Source organism: Crotalus tigris, unplaced genomic scaffold (genome assembly GCF_016545835.1).
Source record: "Crotalus tigris isolate CLP2741 ecotype Arizona unplaced genomic scaffold, ASM1654583v1 scf7180000017764.6130737, whole genome shotgun sequence".
NCBI lineage: Eukaryota > Metazoa > Chordata > Lepidosauria > Squamata > Viperidae > Crotalus > Crotalus tigris.
Genome location: NW_024096618.1, coordinates 2542328 through 2563588, shown reverse-complemented (window position 1 = coordinate 2563588; position 21261 = coordinate 2542328). Strand labels below are relative to the sequence as shown.

Genomic DNA, 21261 nt, shown 5'->3' with positions numbered 1-21261 from the left:
TTAAGCTTTTTAAGTTCTTCAGCTATTTCTTATTCCTTTTGTACACCCTGCGTATTGTTGCTTGCCCTGAAAAGAAACAGCTTGATGACTTACTTATTCATTTTCGCAGTATTACTTATTTGTTAACTTCTTTTAGGCAAAATTTTGTTTCCAAGCCAGAGAAAGCAGGGAAATGCTTTCAATTAAGAATGATTTTGAGCCTAGGACGGGAGGCTGCGGTCCTCGCCATAAAGTTAGAGGAGAAAGGCAAGGTACTCTTTCCTCGGTGCCTATAGAAAACAGCGACGCCTCTCACCATCAGGCCTTCAGATTGTAGGAAAGCAAAAGTTAACATTCCCCCAGAAATCCCCCACCGTTGTTTCGGGCGCTTTTAATCAAAACCCGACCGCGCTCCAAAACTTTAGCCATAGAGACGTGAACGACTAGAGCGGAATTGTTCCGCAATCATAGAGGAACGTGGCGTAGAGCAGCCGTCCTTTTTGATCGGAAGTTTAGCACGCAGGAAGAAACGCCAGGTGGAAGCCTCGCAGGAGCGACGGTCGGTCTGTAGCTTCGGAAGGCGGAAGTGAGGTTAGTTTCCGGTGGCAGCTGAAGGGGTTGCTTGGGTCTCGTGTTGCGCAGGCGGGAAACTGGCGAGAGAAGGGTGAGCGATGCGGGGCTCGGGCCGGCGGTCCTGGAGGTTGTAACCCGGGTGGGCATGAACTCGCTGGCGACCGATGGCCGGTGTTGTGGTGGAGGCGGGCTTTGTATCTTCGTCTCTGCGCTGGCCGGCTGTGTAGAGCAGCGATCTCTGACATCCGTCTCTCCTAACTGGCGCCCATCCACTCTTTTGGGGGGGTGGGGGGGGACTGCCCTTCCTAAGTGGGGCAAAAGGGCTGTCCGTAGCTCTACATAAGTTCCTGACTTACTTCTGAACTGACAAGGGCCGTAAGGATTGCCGGCAAATTCTTTATGGGCTCCCACTGGGACAACTTAGTAAAGATCCCATGTTGACTTTGGGATACTGTCTTTAAAGCTGGCTTGACATGAAGAGAGTGCTCGGTTCGCAAAGGTAGAGGGAAGCTGGATTTTATTTTGGAAGTAAATGCTTGTATGTATCTATTTACTTTCCAGATTTCTGAAAGAAGGGAACCAGTGTTCTTGGTCTCCCAGGGCTTCCTTGGCTTCTCTCAGGGTAGAGAATATGCCATTCACTAAGACTTCTGCTTAATGTCCTGTGTGATTCCTTGCAAAACGATATACTAAACGGTATACTTCAGTGATCTCGCACCAGCCCCTGCCATAGTGGGCAGGGAGCTGTCAACATGGCAGATACATTGGAGTTCAATGAAATATACCAAGAAGTGAAGGGATCTATGGTGAGTGATTTAATAACATTTCTGAATAGATATTGATGACTTGGACATAGGGCGTGTAAACTGTGTTAGATGAGAAGCATTTATATACCTAGGTACAGATCAGCTTTGTAGATAACATACCATTTTCTGTCAGAGAATAGATCTTGTCTCCAAAGAATTTTGATTTAGGCATTGTGAACTCCATGATGCTACAGTAGCTTAATTACTAAAAATTTATCTTGAATTTGCTGATGGTAATCACATTTATCTTAAGGCCTTTTTAATTTTTAACATTAATGCCATTTAGTGTCTAGCTGTGGAGAGTAATGGTATATCTGGATATTATCACTGTAAAAATGCACAGGGAACCAGTTTAACTTAGCTTAGCTTGATTTAAAAATAAATAGTCCAAACTTCTAAAAATTACTGAATGATTTGTGTTATATGGTAGTACAGGAAGTCCTCGACTTACAACAGTTCATTTATAGATCACTTGAAGTTACAACAGCACTGAAAAAAGTGACTTGTGACCATTTTTCACACATACGACTGTTGCAGCATCCTCATGGTCATGTAATCAAAATTCAGATGTTTGGCAGCTGACTTATATTTATGATGGTAGCAGTGTCCGGGGTCATATGATCACCTTTTGTGATCTTCTGACAAGGAAAGTTAATGGAGAAGCCAATTTCACTTACCAGCCATGTTACTAACTTAGCAATTGCAGTGATTCACTTAACAATGTGGCAATAAATGTGTAAAATTGAGCAAAATGTCTTGCTTAGCAACAGAAATCTTTTGCTCAATCATGGTCATAAGTCAAGGACTATCTGTATTCTATGTCTCAATGCTACTGTTTTGGTATTAGCTTGATTTCTAGGAACAGTTCTCTCTTCCTGTGTATGTTAATGTTAGTTTTTAATTCTAATAAATATGTGACACTTGTCTTTGATAATATATGTTCTCCATTACCCTGAATTGTTTGTTCAAAACTGTTTTTTTCATGTATATGAAAGGAAGGCTAACCACATGACTTTATAGTTAAAACTTTAAATTGTGTGAGGCATAGGAAATAGTTCTAATTGGATAAACATATTATTGATGTGTATAATATCTTGAGAAAAATAATCTTCAAATAGTAGTATAGACACAATGAATGTGTCCCAGATATCAAACAAGAACGATTATGTTTTATTGCTAGGTTCCTTTTTTGAACGTTGGCACACTATATTAAGTCTGGGAGAACATTTATTTTGCTCTGCAAAAACAGTTACATATTCTAATTGACAAGATGGCCGCTGTCTATAACCTAGGTGTCAGTGATACTGAATTCATAATGACCAATCTAGGTGGGAACTAGCATACAGGAGTCCTTGATTTACGACCAAATTTCTGTTGCTAAGTGAGACAGTTGTAAATTATTTTTGACCCATTTTATGATCTTTCTTGCCACAGTTGTTAACTGAATCACTGCAGTTTTAAGTTAGTAATGTGGCTGTTAAGTGAATCTGGCTTCCCCATTGACTTTGCTTGTCAGAAGGTTGCAGAAGGCGATCACATGACTGCAATTGTCATAAGTATGACCTAGTTGCCAAATATCCGAATTTTGATCGTGTGGCCATCCCCGTGATGGGGATGTTGCAACGGTTGTGTGAAAAATGGTTATAAGTCACTTTTTTCAATGTTGTAACTTCTAATGATCACTAAATGAATGGTTCTAAGTTGAGGAATATCTGTATATATAAAATGTAGTCTGCTGCCTCTTAATTATTTGGACACGATGTTAGAAGGAATTTCTGTAACTTGATTGATTGATAAATTATGTGGTATTGAGTTAACTGAGTTCAGGTCTTTCATTGTCGCACTCATTGCCATTGTAACTGAAACCATCCACCTCGCTGTTGGTTGTCTTCTTCCCTCTCTTTTCACCTTTGTCAATGTTATGAACTTCTCCGGAGAATTAGGTTTTTGCATTTTGTGTGCCTATTCCCTCAGTTGTTTACCTATATGGATGTATGCTGGCTGCCAGTGATTCTAAATTTTAAAGAGGCTCTTAGAGGCTCTTGAAAGAATGAAGTTACTTAGGACATAAATTCTATTTTTTAACAGATAAGAAAATAGTTTATTCTTCCTTTAAATAGAAATTTGGTTTCCCTTTGTGTGAAAAGTTAGGTACCATCCTTTGCTTTTAGCTGCCATTCACTATTATTTTCCTACTAACATTTTCTGTTCTGCACTAGAATGATGGTCGTCTGCGGCTAAGCCGTCAAGGTGTGATTTTTAAGAACAGCAAAACTGGGAAAGTTGACAACATCCAGGCCTCCGAATTGGCAGAGGGTATCTGGAGGCGAGTAGCATTGGGCCACGGCCTCAAACTGCTTACTAAAAGTGGCCATGTCTACAAGTATGATGGGTTCAGAGAAACGGTAAGACCTTTTTGATGCAAATTCATTTTTGAACATGATGCATAGAGAAGAATGCAGAGCTTTAATCAGATAGGCAGTTGAAGATATTTTAAAAACTACAGTGTTCACTATAGCAAGAGATTTTGCAGTTGGATATCCAATCTGATTACATCTGTGTGTTTTTCAGTTGGAAGATATTTTAAAAACTACTGGAGTGTTCACTATAGCAAGAGATTTTGCAGTTGGATATCCAATCTGATTACATCTGTGTGTTTTTCAACCTTGGATCTTATAATACTGTTTGTAATATGAATGGCAGCTGTAGCAGCAATTCTTGTTTCCTATTTAACTCTGACTGGAGATACTGGCATCAGCTGGTGATAGCACCTAGCTAACCTTGACTAGCTTAACAGAGTTGGCCCTATTTTATAATGATGTGGGAGACAACCTAGACTTTCTAAAACTCTTCCTTCCTTCCTTCCTTCCTTCCTTCCTTCCTTCCTTCCTTCCTTCCTTCCTTTCCTTTCTTTCCTGTCTGTCTGTCTGTCTGTCTATCTATCTATCTATCTATCTATCTATCTATCTATCTATCTATCTATCTATCTATCTATCTATCTTTTGGATTCATTCAGTGAGAATATTTTTTAAAAAAGTCCAGAAAGAAAGAATGGCAAAACACTTTTCTATCAAGCCAGGAAAATTTCACAGTTATATCCCTACAAATTGCCAGTAGCCCAATTTAAATCAAAGGAAGTATAGTTTTGTTTTTGTTGGGGTTTTTTTTTGTTGTTGTTGTTCAATATCCACATAATGTTTCTTAATATTATACTTTAGGGCCTGTACTATAAATATGATTTCATATTTATAAAATAAATATCTGAAGTATAATGTAAATTTCTTTGGGTGAAAAAAGGGAGTAGGTTCAAACTACTTTTGTACATGTCTTTAGCTTATGGTGTGTAAATTGGCTGTTTTCATTCTTAGGAGTTCGACAAACTTTCAGATTTCTTCAAAACACATTTTCATTTAGAGCTTGCTGAGAAAGATCTATGTGTAAAGGGTTGGAACTGGGGGACAGTCAAATTTGGAGGTGAGTTTTACATTATAACTCCATAGAAATGGGTAGTTGGAAACAATTCAAGGAGACATACAGTACTGGTCAAAATTGTGGAAATCTTTTGGGAAAAGTGTACATTTGAGGTTTGATGGCTAATAACACCACTTTGTTTTTGAGTAGTAACATAACATTATATATCAATGGAAAGATAATTTAATCAAGAATGTAATGCAATAACTTTTATGAAGGATTTGCTATTAGAATAGCAGTTATAAAGAAGAAAAGTGAAACATGTAGAAAAAATGAGATATACAAAAATTATCACCATAGGAAAAAATGAGATATACAAAAATTATCACCATAGAAAAAACAATATATACAAAAATTATCACCATGTCAGTTAATTCATGCTAAAGGGTAACATTTAGCATGAATTATGCCTTACAACGTCTTCCCATGGAATGAACCAAGTCCTTTAGTTCTGTAGCTGTTATAATGTGAAACTAAGATTGAACGATTGCTTCTATTAACTGAGTTTTATTGCTGGGTCGCTTCTGATTAACAAGTTTCTTTAGTCAGCTCCATAGATTTTCAATTGGGTTAAGGGCTATTCCCAGGCCATTCCAGCAGTGGAATATGATTATCTTGAAATTACTTTTTGCACATAGCAAGAACATGAATGGAGCTGAATCCTGTTGAAATATAAATGCTTCTAGGAAAAGATCATGTGCGGAAGGCTTCAGTTTGGGCTCAAGTATTTCATTAATGTATTTTTGGCCATTTATATTCCTATTAATCACACAAATTCTGCCCACATCTTTTGATGTCATACGACCCCAGATCATAACACTGACTGGGTGTTTCAGGGTACATGTAATACAATCAGGATGCAAATCTTCTCTGATTCTTCTCTTTATGTATTTTATGCCATCACTACCAAACAGGGAGATCTTGGTCTCATCACTCCAAATAACACTGTCCCATTGTTCCTCTGTCCAAATAACTTGGGTTTTAGCCCAGCTTAGTCTTTTCAACCTTTGTTTGAGAGATAAAAGTGACTTTTTTTGTGGAATTCTAGATTTTAGGCCAAATTCCTGCAGTCTGCGCCGAACAGTCCTTGCACTCAACTTCACATTGCATTGCGCCATTTCATTTTGTATACACTCAGATGATTTTCTTCTGTCACGTAGACACAGTCTCTTAATTCTTCTATCATCACTTGCTGTTGTGCACCTTTTCCTGCCTTTACCAGTGTGGTTTTGTACTGACTGAGTCTCCTTATACCTCTTCAAAAACTTAGAAATGCCACCTTTGGTTAAGTTTCCACCAACTTTTCTTCTAATTTCTTTATAACTGTAGCCTTGTTCACTTAATAATACTATTTTACATTGCTTTCTAGGTGACCAGTCAACTCTTTGCACCATTACTTTAATTTTATTACGTTTTAAAAGCTCACTAAATGAAAGAACACAAAAAACCCAACCAGCCTGATAGCGATTACATAACACACTGACAAATGTCCTTGTCTCAGCTTCAATACATGACATCAATAACTGAATCCTACTGTGATCTGATTGGCTCATTGCCAAAACAAGATGACACCTGATTGGCTCTCTAAACACTCATGCTCATTGGCTACAATCAGATGAAAGAAAGCTAGCTGATATCAACCTAAGCAAGTTGTGCTTCCTTTTTCTGGTTATTTGGCTATAAATTTTCATAGAATACAGTACAGATAATTGAACAAATGTTGTTGCATTACATTCTTGATTAAATTATCTTTCCATTGATATATAATTTTATGGTACTACTCCAAAAACAAAGGAACATTATTAGCCATCAAACCTCAAATGTACACTTTTCCCAAAAGGTTTCCACAATTTTGGCCACTACTGTAGCTAATTGAAAATAATAAAAGTGTTTGCTTGGAGGAGGGATTGGTTGTTGGCTATGAGGTAGTAATTGAACATACATATAAGACTAATGTAATCATCAGTTATTAAACAAGCAACATTTGGCTAAGTTTTTATAGTGTATAATGCTAAGTCATAACTTCAAAATTGAAACCTTGTAGACCAGGACAATTGACTTTCAATCTTCGCTTGCAGCAGCTGCCCCAAACTTACAATCTTTTATGCTAACTACTGGAGGCTTTGTTTTTGAGGCAGATTATACCGTAAAATAGGCTTTTAAAAAGCAAAATTACCATTCCCCTCTCCTGCCTCCAACAAAACTGTAGGGGAACACTGAATATTTCAGTCCAGGTAATCTATCCCTTTTATATCACTTTCCTGCTTGGTGTAGCTTTGTTGTTCCATGTTAAATGAGGTTCCTAACAGTCAAAAGGTTGCCCACCCCTTCTGTATAAACCTTAGTATGCAGATCACCAAGCATTTTGCAATTAAGCAGTTAAAACCAAAGCCCAATGTGCTAAGCTTATGGCTTAGCAGGATGTGAGAAATAAGGTAATGTACTTTGGTGAGTTGAAAACCTTTTTTTTTTTTTTTTCCCCTAAGGGCAACTTCTGTCTTTTGATATTGGGGAGCAACCGGTTTTTGAAATCCCGCTCAGTAACGTGTCCCAGTGCACTACTGGCAAGAATGAGGTGACTCTGGAGTTCCATCAGAATGACGATGCTGACGTATCCCTCATGGAGGTCCGCTTCTATGTACCACCCACTCAGGAGGATGGAGTGGATCCTGTGGAGGTAAGTTGAACTTGAGGTTGAGGTGACGGAGTGGAGGAAGAAACACTTGTTCATGAAACTCTCCTTGCTGTTGCAGGCATTTGCCCAGAATGTATTATCAAAGGCCGATGTCATCCAGGCCACTGGAGATGCTATCTGCATCTTCCGAGAACTGCAGTGTTTGACTCCTCGTGGACGCTATGATATCCGTATCTATCCTACCTTCCTGCATCTCCATGGCAAGACGTTCGATTACAAAATCCCATATACTACTGTTCTGCGACTTTTCTTGCTTCCCCATAAAGATCAGCGCCAGATGTTCTTTGTGGTGAGGAACTTTGGAATCATTGTCAAAATATTTCCTACGAGAAGTAATTGCTGTGATTGCTGCTCAGAATAGGTTTCATTCAAAAAAAAAAAAAACTTGGTGTTTTGGGAGCTGCTTAAATTCTGTATATCTAATTTAAACCCCAAAATAAAATTATTCATCCTTTATATCCCTTTCTGGTGAAAGGAAGAACCCAGAAATAGCCTCTTTTTCTTAGTTTCTAGTTATTCCAGGCAGATGTCCGTCTTCTTGGTTATTATAGAAATAAAAGGAATTTACCTATTTTCAACATAACATTTAGCTGGTGGGACTCATATCTCTTGTATTTTGGGGCAATAATAAGAGTGGAAAGAAAGGCAGCTTTTTCCTCAGTTTCTATATTATTCTCTTTTTATCATGCTTGACCAATCCTATCTCTGTTTTGTTCCAGATCAGCTTAGACCCTCCTATAAAGCAAGGCCAAACTCGCTATCACTTCCTTATTCTATTGTTCTCAAAGGATGAGGATATCTCCTTGACCCTCAACATGAATGAGTAAGTACCCTCATATGGTCAAGAGTCATACATCTCAAGAAGCCATTGATACTTTGGCCTTGGATAGTTAAATAAGTCACACTGACTGGGATCACAGTTTGTTTAAACCATAGTCAAACAACCTAAACGTCTTTGTATTTAGTCTTGCATTTGTTCATATAGGCATGTACACATGTATAAGATAATTGCAAATATTGACCATTTATATAAACTAATGTCATTTATGTGAGAGCAGCACAGTCAACTGTTTTAGAACTGGGTCTCCATCTATTCTCTGTTACTGCTGTCAACTCCTGGACTCACATGATGTCCAGTGTCCTAGTATTGCATGGGGAGTCTCTCTCTGTCTTAATTTGTATTCTCTCTGCTGAAAGGGATGAAGTTGAGAAACGCTTTGAAGGACGGCTCACCAAAAACATGTCTGGCTCTCTGTATGAGATGGTCAGTCGCGTCATGAAAGCCCTTGTGAACCGCAAGATAACTGTACCCGGCAACTTTCAGGGGTAAGGAATGTAGATTGTAGGAACAGATGGAACTGTGAGTAACCATCTTTCAGTGTTTGGAAGGGGAGTGAAAAAGAAGGCATTAAGATCTGGGTGATGGCTATAATGAATAACACAGTAGTAACTACACTGAGTCTCTACTAACTATCTTTTCCTCTTCATTACTAGCGTTAAGCCAGATGATGGTAAACTAAGATAGGATAGTCAGGCTTTCTAGTTTGATAAGCTGCCTCTGTATTTTTTAAATAGCTGCCGTCATCTGGTTCAACAAAATTTATATTGATGTTTCTTTTCCTTTGCTAGACATTCCGGAGCCCAGTGCATCACGTGTTCTTACAAGGCTAGTTCAGGACTCTTGTACCCTTTGGAACGTGGCTTCATCTATGTGCACAAGCCACCTGTTCACATCCGCTTTGATGAGATTGCTTTCGTCAATTTTGCTCGTGGGACCACAACAACACGTTCCTTTGACTTTGAGATAGAAACGAAGCAGGGGACCCAGTATACTTTCAGCAGCATAGAGAGGTAAGCGAATGCAATCCAGCAGAGTTCGTGCTTTGTAAAGTATCGACTCTCTCCCTTTTCAGAGGATACTAGCAGAACCTTTGTGATTCAAAAATTCTGTTTGTATTGCTTGTCTGCTACAGTGACCCACGATTTCAAATGTTTTCTTTTTTTCATTTGATCCTCATCTTGCTTTGGTCCTTTTCCTCCTCCTGCTCCTCCTCCTCCTCTACCACCACCACCACCCACTTTTCCCGCTCCCAATTCTCTGTAGTAGCAACAAAAGATTGTACTTCCTGTTTGATCTGCTTCTGCTATAGGCAGGTGAATATTGGGTCCTATCCTAGATCATACTTTCTGTGATTTCTATTCCCTGCAGAGAAGAATATGGCAAACTCTTTGACTTTGTGAATGCCAAGAAGTTGAACATCAAGAATCGGGGACTTAAGGAGGTACTTGTTTCAGGGGGTGGGCAAGAGAGAACAAGGAAAGGCAATTGCTGTCTAGTCCTGTTCCTGATCTGCTTGGGGTGGGATGGGGGTTTCTCTTTCTCTCCAGAGCTTTCTTCCTTCTCAATTTCTGTTCTCTCCTTGTAGAAGAAAAAGGTCTGTGCGATTATCCCCTCCTCTTCCTCCTCTTGGTTCAGGTCTCCTCTGCATGGCTGTGGTGAACATTTCTAATCACCATAGTATATAACCTTGCATGAACCACAAGGATGGGGCAGTAGCCTGCTTTGCTCCTGGAGTGGCTTCTACCTAATCCACTGTAAAGTCACCAGCATGATTCCTCCCTTCCCCTGGGGAGGGAAAGGGTGTTTTAGCAGATTCTGGGAAGCAGCATGTAATTGGTTGTTGAGGCATTCGTGGAATTTGTGTACCAGAAGCTTTTTCTCTGCAGTTTGAGTGCCTAGGAGCATGGGGGGAACTACAGGTATAGAATCACTGCATGCTTCAGGTGTAAAAAACGACTGAAGAATTTTTATCTGCTTGTGGCAAGTGAAACACCCTTGTGCTAGCATCCATGGAGCCCGTTGTGTGTATTACTAGGGCATGAAGAATGTGACCTACGATGAATATGACGGTTCTGACGAAGACTCCCATGATGCCTACTTGGAGCGGATGAAAGAAGAGGGCAAGATTCGTGAGGAACATGCAAATGATAGCAGCGAAGACTCCGGAGAGGAGACAGGTGAGCTTTCTTTCAGTGGCTGGCCTGATTTCTCCAAGTTGCTTTCACTTTTAGTTGGGGGTCTTTTCGTCTCTTCTTCTACGTAGGTCCAAACACCTTGCATTTACTGTCAATTTCTTTGGATTAGAAATAAGAATATTCTTTTTCCCCCCCAGATGAGTCATTCAATCCTGTAGAGGAGGAGGAAGATGTGGCAGAAGAGTAAGTTAAAAAAAGAAAGAAAGATAACTGGAGATACTCTTGTTTAATGTCTGTGTTATATGAATGAAATTGTGGTACACTTTAGTATTGTTTAAGTAATAGTATTATATAGTGATGTTAGATTCATATGTCATCTTGAGCTCCTGAATAATAGGCAGGCTACAAATCTTACAAAATAACTACTTTTAGAAGGGCTGGTGCTGCTTTTCCTTGCAGTGAACATGCGGTCACTATGACCAGATTAGAATCAAAATATGCAACCTGGTACACTACAAACTATTATATTCATAACCTCTGAACATTAATCCTCAAGTCTAGACCCCTGGGAAATTGTAATCCAAAATATTTGCAAGTCTAAATTGTTTGCTTGTTTCTTAGAAAATTATTGAGATAACCTAAGAATGCAGAAACAGGAATATTTTAAGATTAAACTATTTCCAAGAGGAAAATATGAAATATCTGTGCTAAGAATGACTATAAAAATTTATTGAAAGGGGAGAACATTTGAATTTGACTGTAGAAATGCCATAATAAGCTAAGACTGGAGTTGGAGTTTATTTAATAAATCCCTTAGCCAGCTTTCAGAACTGCAGTTTTAAGGCAACTGTGTAATTGGAGGATAAATGTGGAAGCAATCTCTGGAAGATAAATTGCATTTAAAACAGAGTCATAGAATATAGTAAAAGTTACATTTTCAGGAAAATCATGAGCATCAAAAATCTGGATGCTTTCCTTGAAGCTGTTGGATAATTTATTGGAGGAAATGATGTCAGGAAAGACAATCTGCCTATTTATGAGTGGCTTTGCGTACTTATCCATGTTTCCCTGAAAATAAGACCCAGTCTTATTTTTTTTCCTCCAAAAGAGATGCCAGATCTTATTTTCAGGGGGGGGTGTCTTTTCCACGGTCTCACCTTGTGGCGGTGGCACCGACCGCCCCACCCAGCCAGCTCACTTCTTCTGCAGTTGAAGGAAATGCCTCTGCAGCTGAGAATGGAGCTCCGGCCTGCATTCCGGAAAGGCCTTTGCAGCCGAGAACCGAGCTATGGATTGAATCCATAGCTTAGTTCTTGGCTGCAGAGGTCTTTCCAAACAGCCTCTGACGGCGAAATGGTGGCCATGAGGTACCGCAAAAGAAGTGGGCTGGCGAGGGAGGCCTGGCTGCAATGGTAAGCAGGTGCAGGGCGTGTGGGACAGCTCCACCTCCCACCCTCACCCTAGCTTGATTTTTAGGCATGCACCTTGCCCCCCCCCCCAAAACGGGCTTATTTTTGGGGTAGGGCTTATATTAGGCCCACTCCCAAAAATCAAGCTAGGGCTTATTTTGGTGGTAGGTCTTTTGGGGAAACACGGTATTAAGTTTTTTTATGGGTTTCTGAAAAGAAAAAAAAATACTTGCAGAAATAGAAGAGTGAGTTTAAAAGTCATTTTTTCTGAAGATTCTTTCATATAATAAAGCCTGTACATTTGTGCTTTATAAAAAAATATTTCTGCAAAGGGCCATGTGCCGTTTGCCACTATGTGTATGTGTAAGAAATAGTTTTGTAGAAATGTAAACTCTTCTAGTATCTGATTTCTTCTAGCTTGATTGTATAGAATTCTTTGTAAGATTTGTTTTTAACATAACGATACTGCGGTGTGAAATGTCAGGAATGATAGATTAGATCTGAGTTTTTATTAGGATAAGGAAGTTATTCAAACCTGTGAGTATACCTACATACATGCACACTTATTTTGCTAATCATTGTTGACCCACCCCTCTTGACTTTTTCTTGAGACAGGTTTGATAGCAATGCCTCTGCTAGTTCTTCTAGTAATGAAGGGGATAGTGATGAGAAGAAGAAACCTGCCAAAAAAGCCAAAATTGTTAAAGAACGGAAGCCCCGCAAGAAACAGTCTGAGGTAAAAATTGAGCTTCCACTTAACATGTTTTGGTGTCTGTCTGACATGGTAATGATTGCATTCACTATAATTAGAACCAATCTTGTATCCTGTTGAGCATTCTCTTCTGTTGTTCAGAGCTCACTAGAGACTCAGTCTTATTCAGAGTAGCTGACCTCTGTCTTAATTTGGAGGGTTTGGGGGGGGGCTAGAGGACCTTCACATATGACTTAATTGAGTAACTCCCCTCTGTGACTCCAGAGAACGGACACTATCGGCAAGACTAACTAAAGGAAGAAAAATGCTCTCAAATTGAAATCTGTTCCACAAATTATATCTGAGTCAATGTAAAAATGAACTTAGTATAGGCCTTTTTTTTTTAATGTGGAGATTAACCTTTGAAATAAATTCCCTTGAGGCTTCAGTGTCGTAATCAAAATTTTAGACGGCATAAAGAAGTGGATTCTATGTACCGAGAAAGACTTCAGGATTATAGACTCAGAAGTGACCATCGAGGTCATCTAGTGTAACTCCCTATTCAGTGCAGGATCCCCTAGTCCACAAGTCTTAAAGTGGTCAAGGCTGCAGACCCCTGTCCTAGAGCATGAATGAAGCTGCTAAAAAATGTTGGGGCCTCCTTAAAAACATTATTTATAAATTTATAAATATTATTTAATGTATTTATATTTATAAATGATATTTCTAAATGGACATTTTGTGATTGACCACTTTCACTGACAATCATTTTGCCAATGGAGAGCCTCTCTTAAGACCACCCATGGCAAGTACTGAAAATCCCCAGCATGTCTAGTGTCTCAGTAATGTCCGCCCTCACATGGTTGTGGGAAGGCTGCCTCCATTCAGTGGAGGAGAGTCTTGACTGTGAAGGAACTCACATAGCATTGGGTTGCTGGAGTACAATTGGAAACAAGTTGGCTGGCATTGGACATGGGAGGCAAACTGCTTCTAAGCATAGTTGTCATCACTTTAGAAGGAGTTTTTATTAAAGAAGTCCAAAATATAATCTCAGTCCTGCAGCTGCCAAATTACCTGAAGGAGAAAGATTTCAGGCATTTACAGTCTATTTCAGTGATTTAATTTTGAGTCTACTTCTGAATGTGCAGATTCAATTTAACTATGATATCAATCAATCCACATTCAGTGATAGGCCTGTGCTTTCCTTCCCAATCTGTTTTGCTTAAACTGCGTTTCTTCCAACCATGCATAACCAAGACTAATTTTAGCTAGACCAGGACACATCATCATCATCATCATCATCATCATAATAATAATAATAAAGTTGGAAGGACCTTGGAGGTCATCTAGTCCAACCCCCTGCTATCCCCATTTATTTAAAAGCAGAGGCCTGAAAAGTCACACAGAAGGGAAACATCTTTCACAATATCTGTAGGGTAGATTGGGGAGGGTAGATTGGGGAGGAGGCTTGTCCTTATTACACATGTTTCCGTTTTTCTCCTGATTCTCTTCTCTTGTATCCCCCTCCTAGGGTAAAAAAGGGAAAGACCCCAATGCCCCAAAGAGGCCTTTATCTGCGTATATGCTCTGGCTCAATGCTAATCGTGACAAGATCAGATCAGACTGCCCTGGCATGAGTGTCACTGACGTGTCTAAGAAAGCTGGGGAACTGTGGAAAGGAATGTCGAAAGAGAAGAAAGAGGTGAGTCGAGAGACGGTGCTGACCAGAATCCCATTTTATGGGGATAGACAGTAATGACGTCAGTGACAATGTAAGTTTTGTGTTGTTTTCTGAAAAAGTGTGGTGTTATAATAAATCCCAAATTACTAACTTTCTAGGGTAAAGTAATCCTATTCTGGTCATTAGGGATTCTCACAGGAGTACTGTGAGACATGATAGACATTTCTGAAATCGTTACAGTTGATAAGGACTTTAAACATAGTGGGAGAGGATATGCTTTGCAAACACAGCATACTGAACTCAGAGGTCCAATTCTTGTGTGCTTTCTGCCCAGAAGCTCATTGGATGACTTTCGGCCAATTACCCTCTCCAAATTATGTCAAAAGTTGATCTGGGGAGAATTTGAAGGGGGAAAGTACTGTGTCCACTTCCCTGAATGCCTGAATTTAAGCCATGATTCAAATCAAATACATGAATAAACAGTTATCTACATTGGGATTGCTGGGGATTTGGAGAAACAGCTCTCTGAACCCAATGAGAGTCTGCGCTGGATTTAGTAGGGCTGCTCCTTTTGTCCTGTTCTGCTATTCACTAGAGATAAACAGCCATTTTAAGATCACAGTGCTTCAACTCCCTAATGTGCTTTGCCTACCTCCCCAGATACATTTGAGTGTTTAATTTGTGACAGTCCATTTCTGGTAAGATCAGACTATAGTCGGTTCCAAGATTGGAATCTTTTGCCTCGGAACATTTTGCATATCCTTGCTTTCTAGGACATAGTAATCCTATCCTGATCATTAGGCACTCCCACAGGAGTACTAAATCTCATATGGGCTTTTGAGTCTAAAACTGACCTCCTTCAAAGCCTTAGCAAATCAGCCTAAGGTGAAAACACTATTGATTTAAAGAAGTTGGGATTTTGAAATGTAGCTTTCTGTTTCCGTGACATTGGATAGGGTACACTCAGGAGTCAGTAGGAAAATTATATGCATTAACATGTATGTGTGAATGGGGAGGAGAGATTATGCAGCTTGAACAAGAAGTGTAGAAATGGCTGTTTGCCTTGTAGGAGTGGGAGCGCAAAGCGGAAGAGGCCAAGAGGGACTATGAGAAGGCCATGAAGGACTACAGCGAAGGGGGCAAAGTGGACAGTTCTAAGAGGTGAGCAGTTATGCAAGAGTCTTTTCCTCAACCCCATCTCTCCTAAACCAAAAGGACTCTGCTATTGCAGAAACTTATCTGTGTTTTTATGTGTACAGGGAAAAAGCCAAAAAGAAAAAGCCAGATAAACCAGTAAAAGGCAGAACAGAGAAGAAGGTAGCGACACCTGTAAAATCTGCTAGCAAGACTCCTCTTAAACAGTTAGGTGAGAGCTTCAAGAGCAAGGAATTTGTGTCCAGTGATGAAAGTTCCTCAGGTGAAGATAAGAAAGAGGTGAGTTTTAAAATACATTAGAAGTGGGTGCTGATCCATGGTGGTATAGTGGTTAGAATGCAGTATTGCAGACTAACTCTGCCCACTGCCAGCAGTTCAATCCTGACTGGCTCACGGTTGACTCAGCCTTCCATTCTTCCGAGGTCAGTAAAACAAGGACCCAGTTTGTTGGGAGCAATATGCTGACTCTGTAAACCGCTTAGAGAGGGCTGTAAAACACTGACACAGTATATGAGACTAAGTATTATTGCTAGTGCTATTGCTTTATGTTGGCTGTAAACTAAAAAAAAATGGAAAAGGACATTGTCCAATTTTATGCAGATTCTTTTTTAATGCTTGGGCTTGCTGCAGAAAAACCTATATAATCATCCTAAAAGTTATAGATTGGCGTGCTCAGAATCCGATTGCTATACATTGCATTTGCATTTAGCAGTGAATATTTGTTTACTTGGGATTTATCTCCTTCAGAACATTTTACTCTTTAAAGCTATTCTCTTACTATTTGGTGTGTGGAGTGGCCCTGTTCTTGGACTCCCCAGGGCTGAAAGTATGTGTGTAATACATCACTATTTCACCTGCTGAACACCATCAGACTGGATGAGAGGATATGTCCAAACATCATCTTCCCAGTTGTCACCATCTGTCATCATCTGCCAACTCCAATGCCCAATGCAAGTGCATTAAAATAGGATGGGGGCAGGAAATGCCGGCTTTCCTTTTTGGATGTGATTCTTTTAATTTAGAGCCTGTAAAGCACGTATCTAATCCCGTATGTCTTCCATATTCCTAACCACGCTTGTTCTCTTCCAGGACTCTGATGAGGAGGAGATAGCCAGCACACCACCTAGTTCAGCAGAGTCTGCCTCTGGCTCTGATTAGCCAGGAATACTCAAGCCATGACACTGGTTCCCCCCTAGCCCTGCTGCAGATGGTATGGTAGCTATACTGCCGAGGGGAGACTGACTGGACATTTTCATCCAGGCCAATAGGCTGAAGACCTGGCAAGGCATAGGAATACCTTTCTTGTTTCACCGGCCTCCTCGGCTTGTTCCCCTTCCAATACCACAGTAATTAATCACAGCCAATTACTGCCTTTGGGGAGAAAGGAGGCCGCCTAAAGAGAACTGAGAAAGCCAGCAATCCCTTGTTTTCTGCCTCCATGTTGTTGTAGGCGTACTGTATCCTTTCAGATGGCAAGCTGAACAGCATACAGCTGGAAGCTGGGACACTATACGGTCTCCAGAGTCAAGTTCAGTTGGTATTTCATCTTTCCTTTTCTGTTTTTTAAACGTTCTCTGCATTTCTGTTTTATCATGGCTACCTGAACTAATAAAAATAAAGTGAATATAGATGGGGTTTGTTGTAATATAATCCAAGGTAACAGCCAAACCGATGAGCAGGTATCTTTCCATCTGGAGAGCCGCAAGGAGCAGAAAGAAAAAGTAGCCAAGGTTCCTGCAGCAGCAAATGCAGGGAAAGACTTCCCCTACCCCCACCTTTCTTGACCTGAGCCAGTAATTTCCCTGGAGGCAGTTGGGTAGTAGCTGTATCTTCCTCTGCTTTGGGCCAAGGGTCTTAACTCTACTGCCTTCCATTAGCAACAGCACTAATTGTATTTAAAGAGCCATTGTGTGCTGCTGGGGCTAGGCTAATGCAAGAAACAGTCAATAGTGTGGAGGGCTGACAGTGCAGGAGGCTCCCATCAGCGATAATGGCTTTGAGCATCTTTGGCATTAACACTTGGGACATTCCTGGTTTCTCCTACAAGTGCTGCATAAGGCAGGGTGGGGAGAGATGCTGTTGTGCTCTGGCCTTCTAGCAGCGGCCAGAAAGGAACACAATGAACGGTGATTTTTTTGTTCTCTCTTAGAATCAACTGTCCATAACAACCAATATGAAAGCACTTACCAATATGCACAACTCTGGAAGGATTAGTGGAGGGCTGGGTGTGGTCTCTGGTTGCATGATAGTGGCTCTTCATTTGATAAAAGAGGTTATTCCTCAAATCTGACCAAAGATTCATGAATAGAAACACAAGCAGCTGGAATTCCTGATTCAGCGCACGGAGTTCACTAGTCACTGCATTAAGAATTCTCCTGACATGAAACAAGTGCCAGCTTAATCAGTATTCTGTCCCCTAGATATGAAAGAAAAATCATTAGAGAGACGTGGAAGCAGAATGTGGCAATGGAATCATTTATCCCAACTGGCATATTGCATTGTTACAGGATTTTCTCTTGGCTAATATCTGAAAAGGGAAAACCAGTCAATGCTACTGGCCGTCACAACATCATTAGAGAGTTGGGCCATACATATTAGGCATTGCTTTGAATAATTTATATGTTTTAACTCAGTTGTTTAGACATTAGAAATGAAAGCTATGGGCTCCTGCAATTTTAGAATGGCTGGTTTTACAGATTACATTTCCCCATATTACTATAGTCAACTGCTTACTGTGTTTTTCATTGTCATAAAATAACATTCACAATTAACGCTGACTATTTTTACTAATTTCCTTGTGAAATGACCAGAAAGAGTTGTCATTAATAACAAACATGGCTTGATTCTTATCTGCTTGGGCAAAATAAGTTGTTCCCTCTTGTATTCCTGTCCCTTTTCTATAATCCCTATGGAACAGGATGTCTGCACATTTGCGATGGGAGCAGGAGGTGCCTTTATTGGTTGTTATGGACAGGTCATCTGCAGTTGTCCCCCTTTATGGGATGTTTGAACTGAACAAAATACATTTCTGCATTCGTACATTGGCTACCTATGATATAATCTATGGTATTCTACAGAGACAGATGATGTAGAATCTGAGGCAGATTCATTTGTTAGTCCTTCCCTTCCTTCTTGCACCACCTGAATTTTGAGGTTTTATTTTACATTCTTTGCTCTTTTAATGAATAAATGAGAGGCTATGTACTGTGAAGGGCCAGAATCTAGCTTCATTATTTACAAATTATTTCTAGGCCTCACCTTGGCCCTATAACGGGTTTTCAACTTCAGCAACTTTAAGACTTGTGGACTTCAATTCCCAGAATTTCTCAGCCAGCTTTGCTTTGCCCTAAAGCATAGCTGTAGTCTACAAGCTCTGTTTGTAAGAATCCTCATTTACCCAGAAAAAAAAACAAAACGAGAACATTTAAGGATGCTCTTTACTCACCTGTTTAGCATCTGGAAAACTGGATTGTTTCAACTGGCTTTGGTAGCTGTTTTGTGAAAGTACCTTTTCATCTTTAAAAAAATATACCTACTGACTGAAAGAGATAATTTGCCCCTGCAGTTAGATTCAGTGAAGGTTTTATTTTTTATTTTTACTAATAATGTCAAATAAGTTTTAGTTTTGGTTCATAGCTATCTTCCTTCAGTGATTATGATTAAAACTCTCTTTATGTACGCATAAGAGATTGTTCTGCATAAAATGTGTCACGCTTCTCTTGATTCTTAATTATTCTACAGATAAAACATAAAAGGGAAACATGATTGTCATAGGATTACAAGACTTTTAAACAACATGTTAAAAGTGAAGGTGTGGTATAATTTCCTGGCACATCAGGATTTTTTAAAATTTCTTTCTCCAGTGATGAAATAAAGGAGATACAGCATAACAGATGTCTTCTATGAGTTTGTACGTAGACCTAGTGTTGGTTGTCCTCTTAATTCCAAAAAGATAAAAAAAAACATTTAGGAATGTTTTGGATGAAAGGAATTAAAGCATAGGATGCAAAGGCAAAAAAAAACCCTTATGCCTCATTACCTTTCACCATTCTGACACGGGTTTAATGGGCCCTCCTACCTCGATTTTTCCTTCTCCCGCTCCATGAATAACTGCATGATTTTTCTAATAATTCTTTATCATTAGCAATGTCTCCCATTTAAAAATAACTTACTATCAGCTCTAGGATGCCGACACATCAAGAAAGCTATACTTGTATTTTATTTATCTGGAACTTTATAAGTAGGTTTAGATTTATTTAACTAAACCTATTTATTTATTTATCTAGGAAGATAGTCTTGCAACGCTGCTTCCCTCCCTCCTGTATTCTCATTGGGTCAGGGAGGAGCCAACTAAAGCCATCTCCTCCCCTAGAGCTCAAGGAATGCTTCTGCCCCCTTTTTTTGTAATGGCTTCTGAATATACCTTTCAGACCATCTTCATGGGAAAAGGACCCAGGTATTTCGGTCCCAATTTTTTGCTAGGCAGTTTGAGTTTTAAATACTTCATGGACAGATAAACCCTTTCCTCACACGAAATGACCTCTGGGGAGCTTTTTTCTTATCAGCTTGTTTTTTATGTTTCTGAAGCTTTTTTCAATGCTTTCTTGGCATTGTCCCACATTCCCTTCTAAGTTGACACCTGATTGGTCTAATATCTGAGAGGCAGGGGGATCTTGGGGGTATTCAGGCATTGGGATAAAATCCTTTTCAGTGGCGATCTTAAAAGGCGTGAAATTGGTGCTACTGTGGACAGTGTTGTTGTAAGCCACTTCAGCGAATGGTAGGAAGTCGGTCTAGTTCGTTTGTTGGTAACCCACATAGCACCTAAGATATTGTTCCACCATTGCGTTCGCTTTTTCAGCTGCCCCATTCGTAGACGGATGAAAAGCCAATGACCTTGTGTTGAGCCAATTATTTTCAGAAAGTTTCTTCATAATTTAGCCGTAAATTGCACCCCCATCAGAGATTGCATGCTTTGGCGCGTCATGTAGTTGGTAAATGTGTTTAAGGAACATCTTAGCCAATTTCTGGGCTGACGGGAGGCTGGAGCAGGCGATAAATTGAGCCTGCTTTGAAAAAAGATCAATCACAGTCCGTATTACCGTATTTCCTCTGCTTTCAGGTAACTCAAAAATAAAGTCTCCTCCCAGGGTTGAGAAGGGTCCACAACAGGTTGCACTAGTCCAGGGGGCTTCCCTGAAATTCTTTTCATGGTAGCACAGACTGCGCAGCTTTTTACATAGTTCTCTACATCTTTCTTTAAGCCCGGCCACCAAAATTGCCTGTGAATTAAATGTAGAGTTTTCAAGTAACCAAAGTGACCAACCTGTTTTACATCATGGCTGTGCTGGAGTGCTTGGAGTCTGAGTGATTCAGTTAGATATAATTTTCCCCCCTTGTAAGCCAACCCATCCCTGTGGGTCAGGATGCTTTGATTGTCCTTGAACCATTGATCATTAATCAGTTCTTGCTTTAACTTCTTTGTCACAGGATGGTCAGGGTTAGGAGTTTTTGTAGATTGGGGGGTTGGTGGGTTAATTTGAGAGTGTGGACATGTGGTGTGGACATGATAGAATCTATGACTTGCTTGTGCTGGCTTTTATACTCAGGCAATCTGGATAGAGCATCAGCTAAAAAAATCTTTCCACCCAGTATGTATTTTAGGGCAAAATTAAAACAATTAAAATATTGCGCCCAACATACTTGTTTGGGAGACAGTTTACGAGTTCTTAATGCCTCTTAAGTTTTTGTGATCAGTCCACCGTGCTCGCTTCTAGGTAATGACGCCATGTCAACAGTGCAAAGGCTTCACTCCTTCGCTCAGT

At 40.0% G+C, this 21261-nt stretch overlaps 1 protein-coding gene across 3 annotated transcripts; it reads left to right on the top strand.

Annotated features, from left to right (window-relative positions):
* Nucleotides 1–467: 467 nt before the first annotated feature.
* On the top strand, nt 468–19326 carry SSRP1 (structure specific recognition protein 1). Of its 3 annotated transcripts, none has more exons than XM_039341175.1 (18): nt 468–570; nt 1114–1358; nt 3578–3763; nt 4727–4832; nt 7316–7506; nt 7583–7813; nt 8244–8347; nt 8722–8850; nt 9154–9375; nt 9734–9806; nt 9951–9959; nt 10401–10542; nt 10698–10743; nt 12525–12645; nt 14132–14302; nt 15351–15442; nt 15541–15715; nt 16526–19326. In XM_039341175.1, exons 2-18 carry the CDS (start codon nt 1305–1307, stop codon nt 16592–16594), a joined length of 2121 nt encoding a protein of 706 aa, XP_039197109.1. In that variant the 5' UTR covers nt 468–570; nt 1114–1304; the 3' UTR covers nt 16595–19326. The 3 variants fall into 3 exon arrangements, with proteins under 3 accessions (XP_039197109.1, XP_039197108.1, XP_039197110.1); XM_039341174.1 differs by having other exon boundaries at nt 561–643; XM_039341176.1 differs by lacking the exon at nt 9951–9959 and having other exon boundaries at nt 561–643.
* Nucleotides 19327–21261: the final 1935 nt, after the last annotated feature.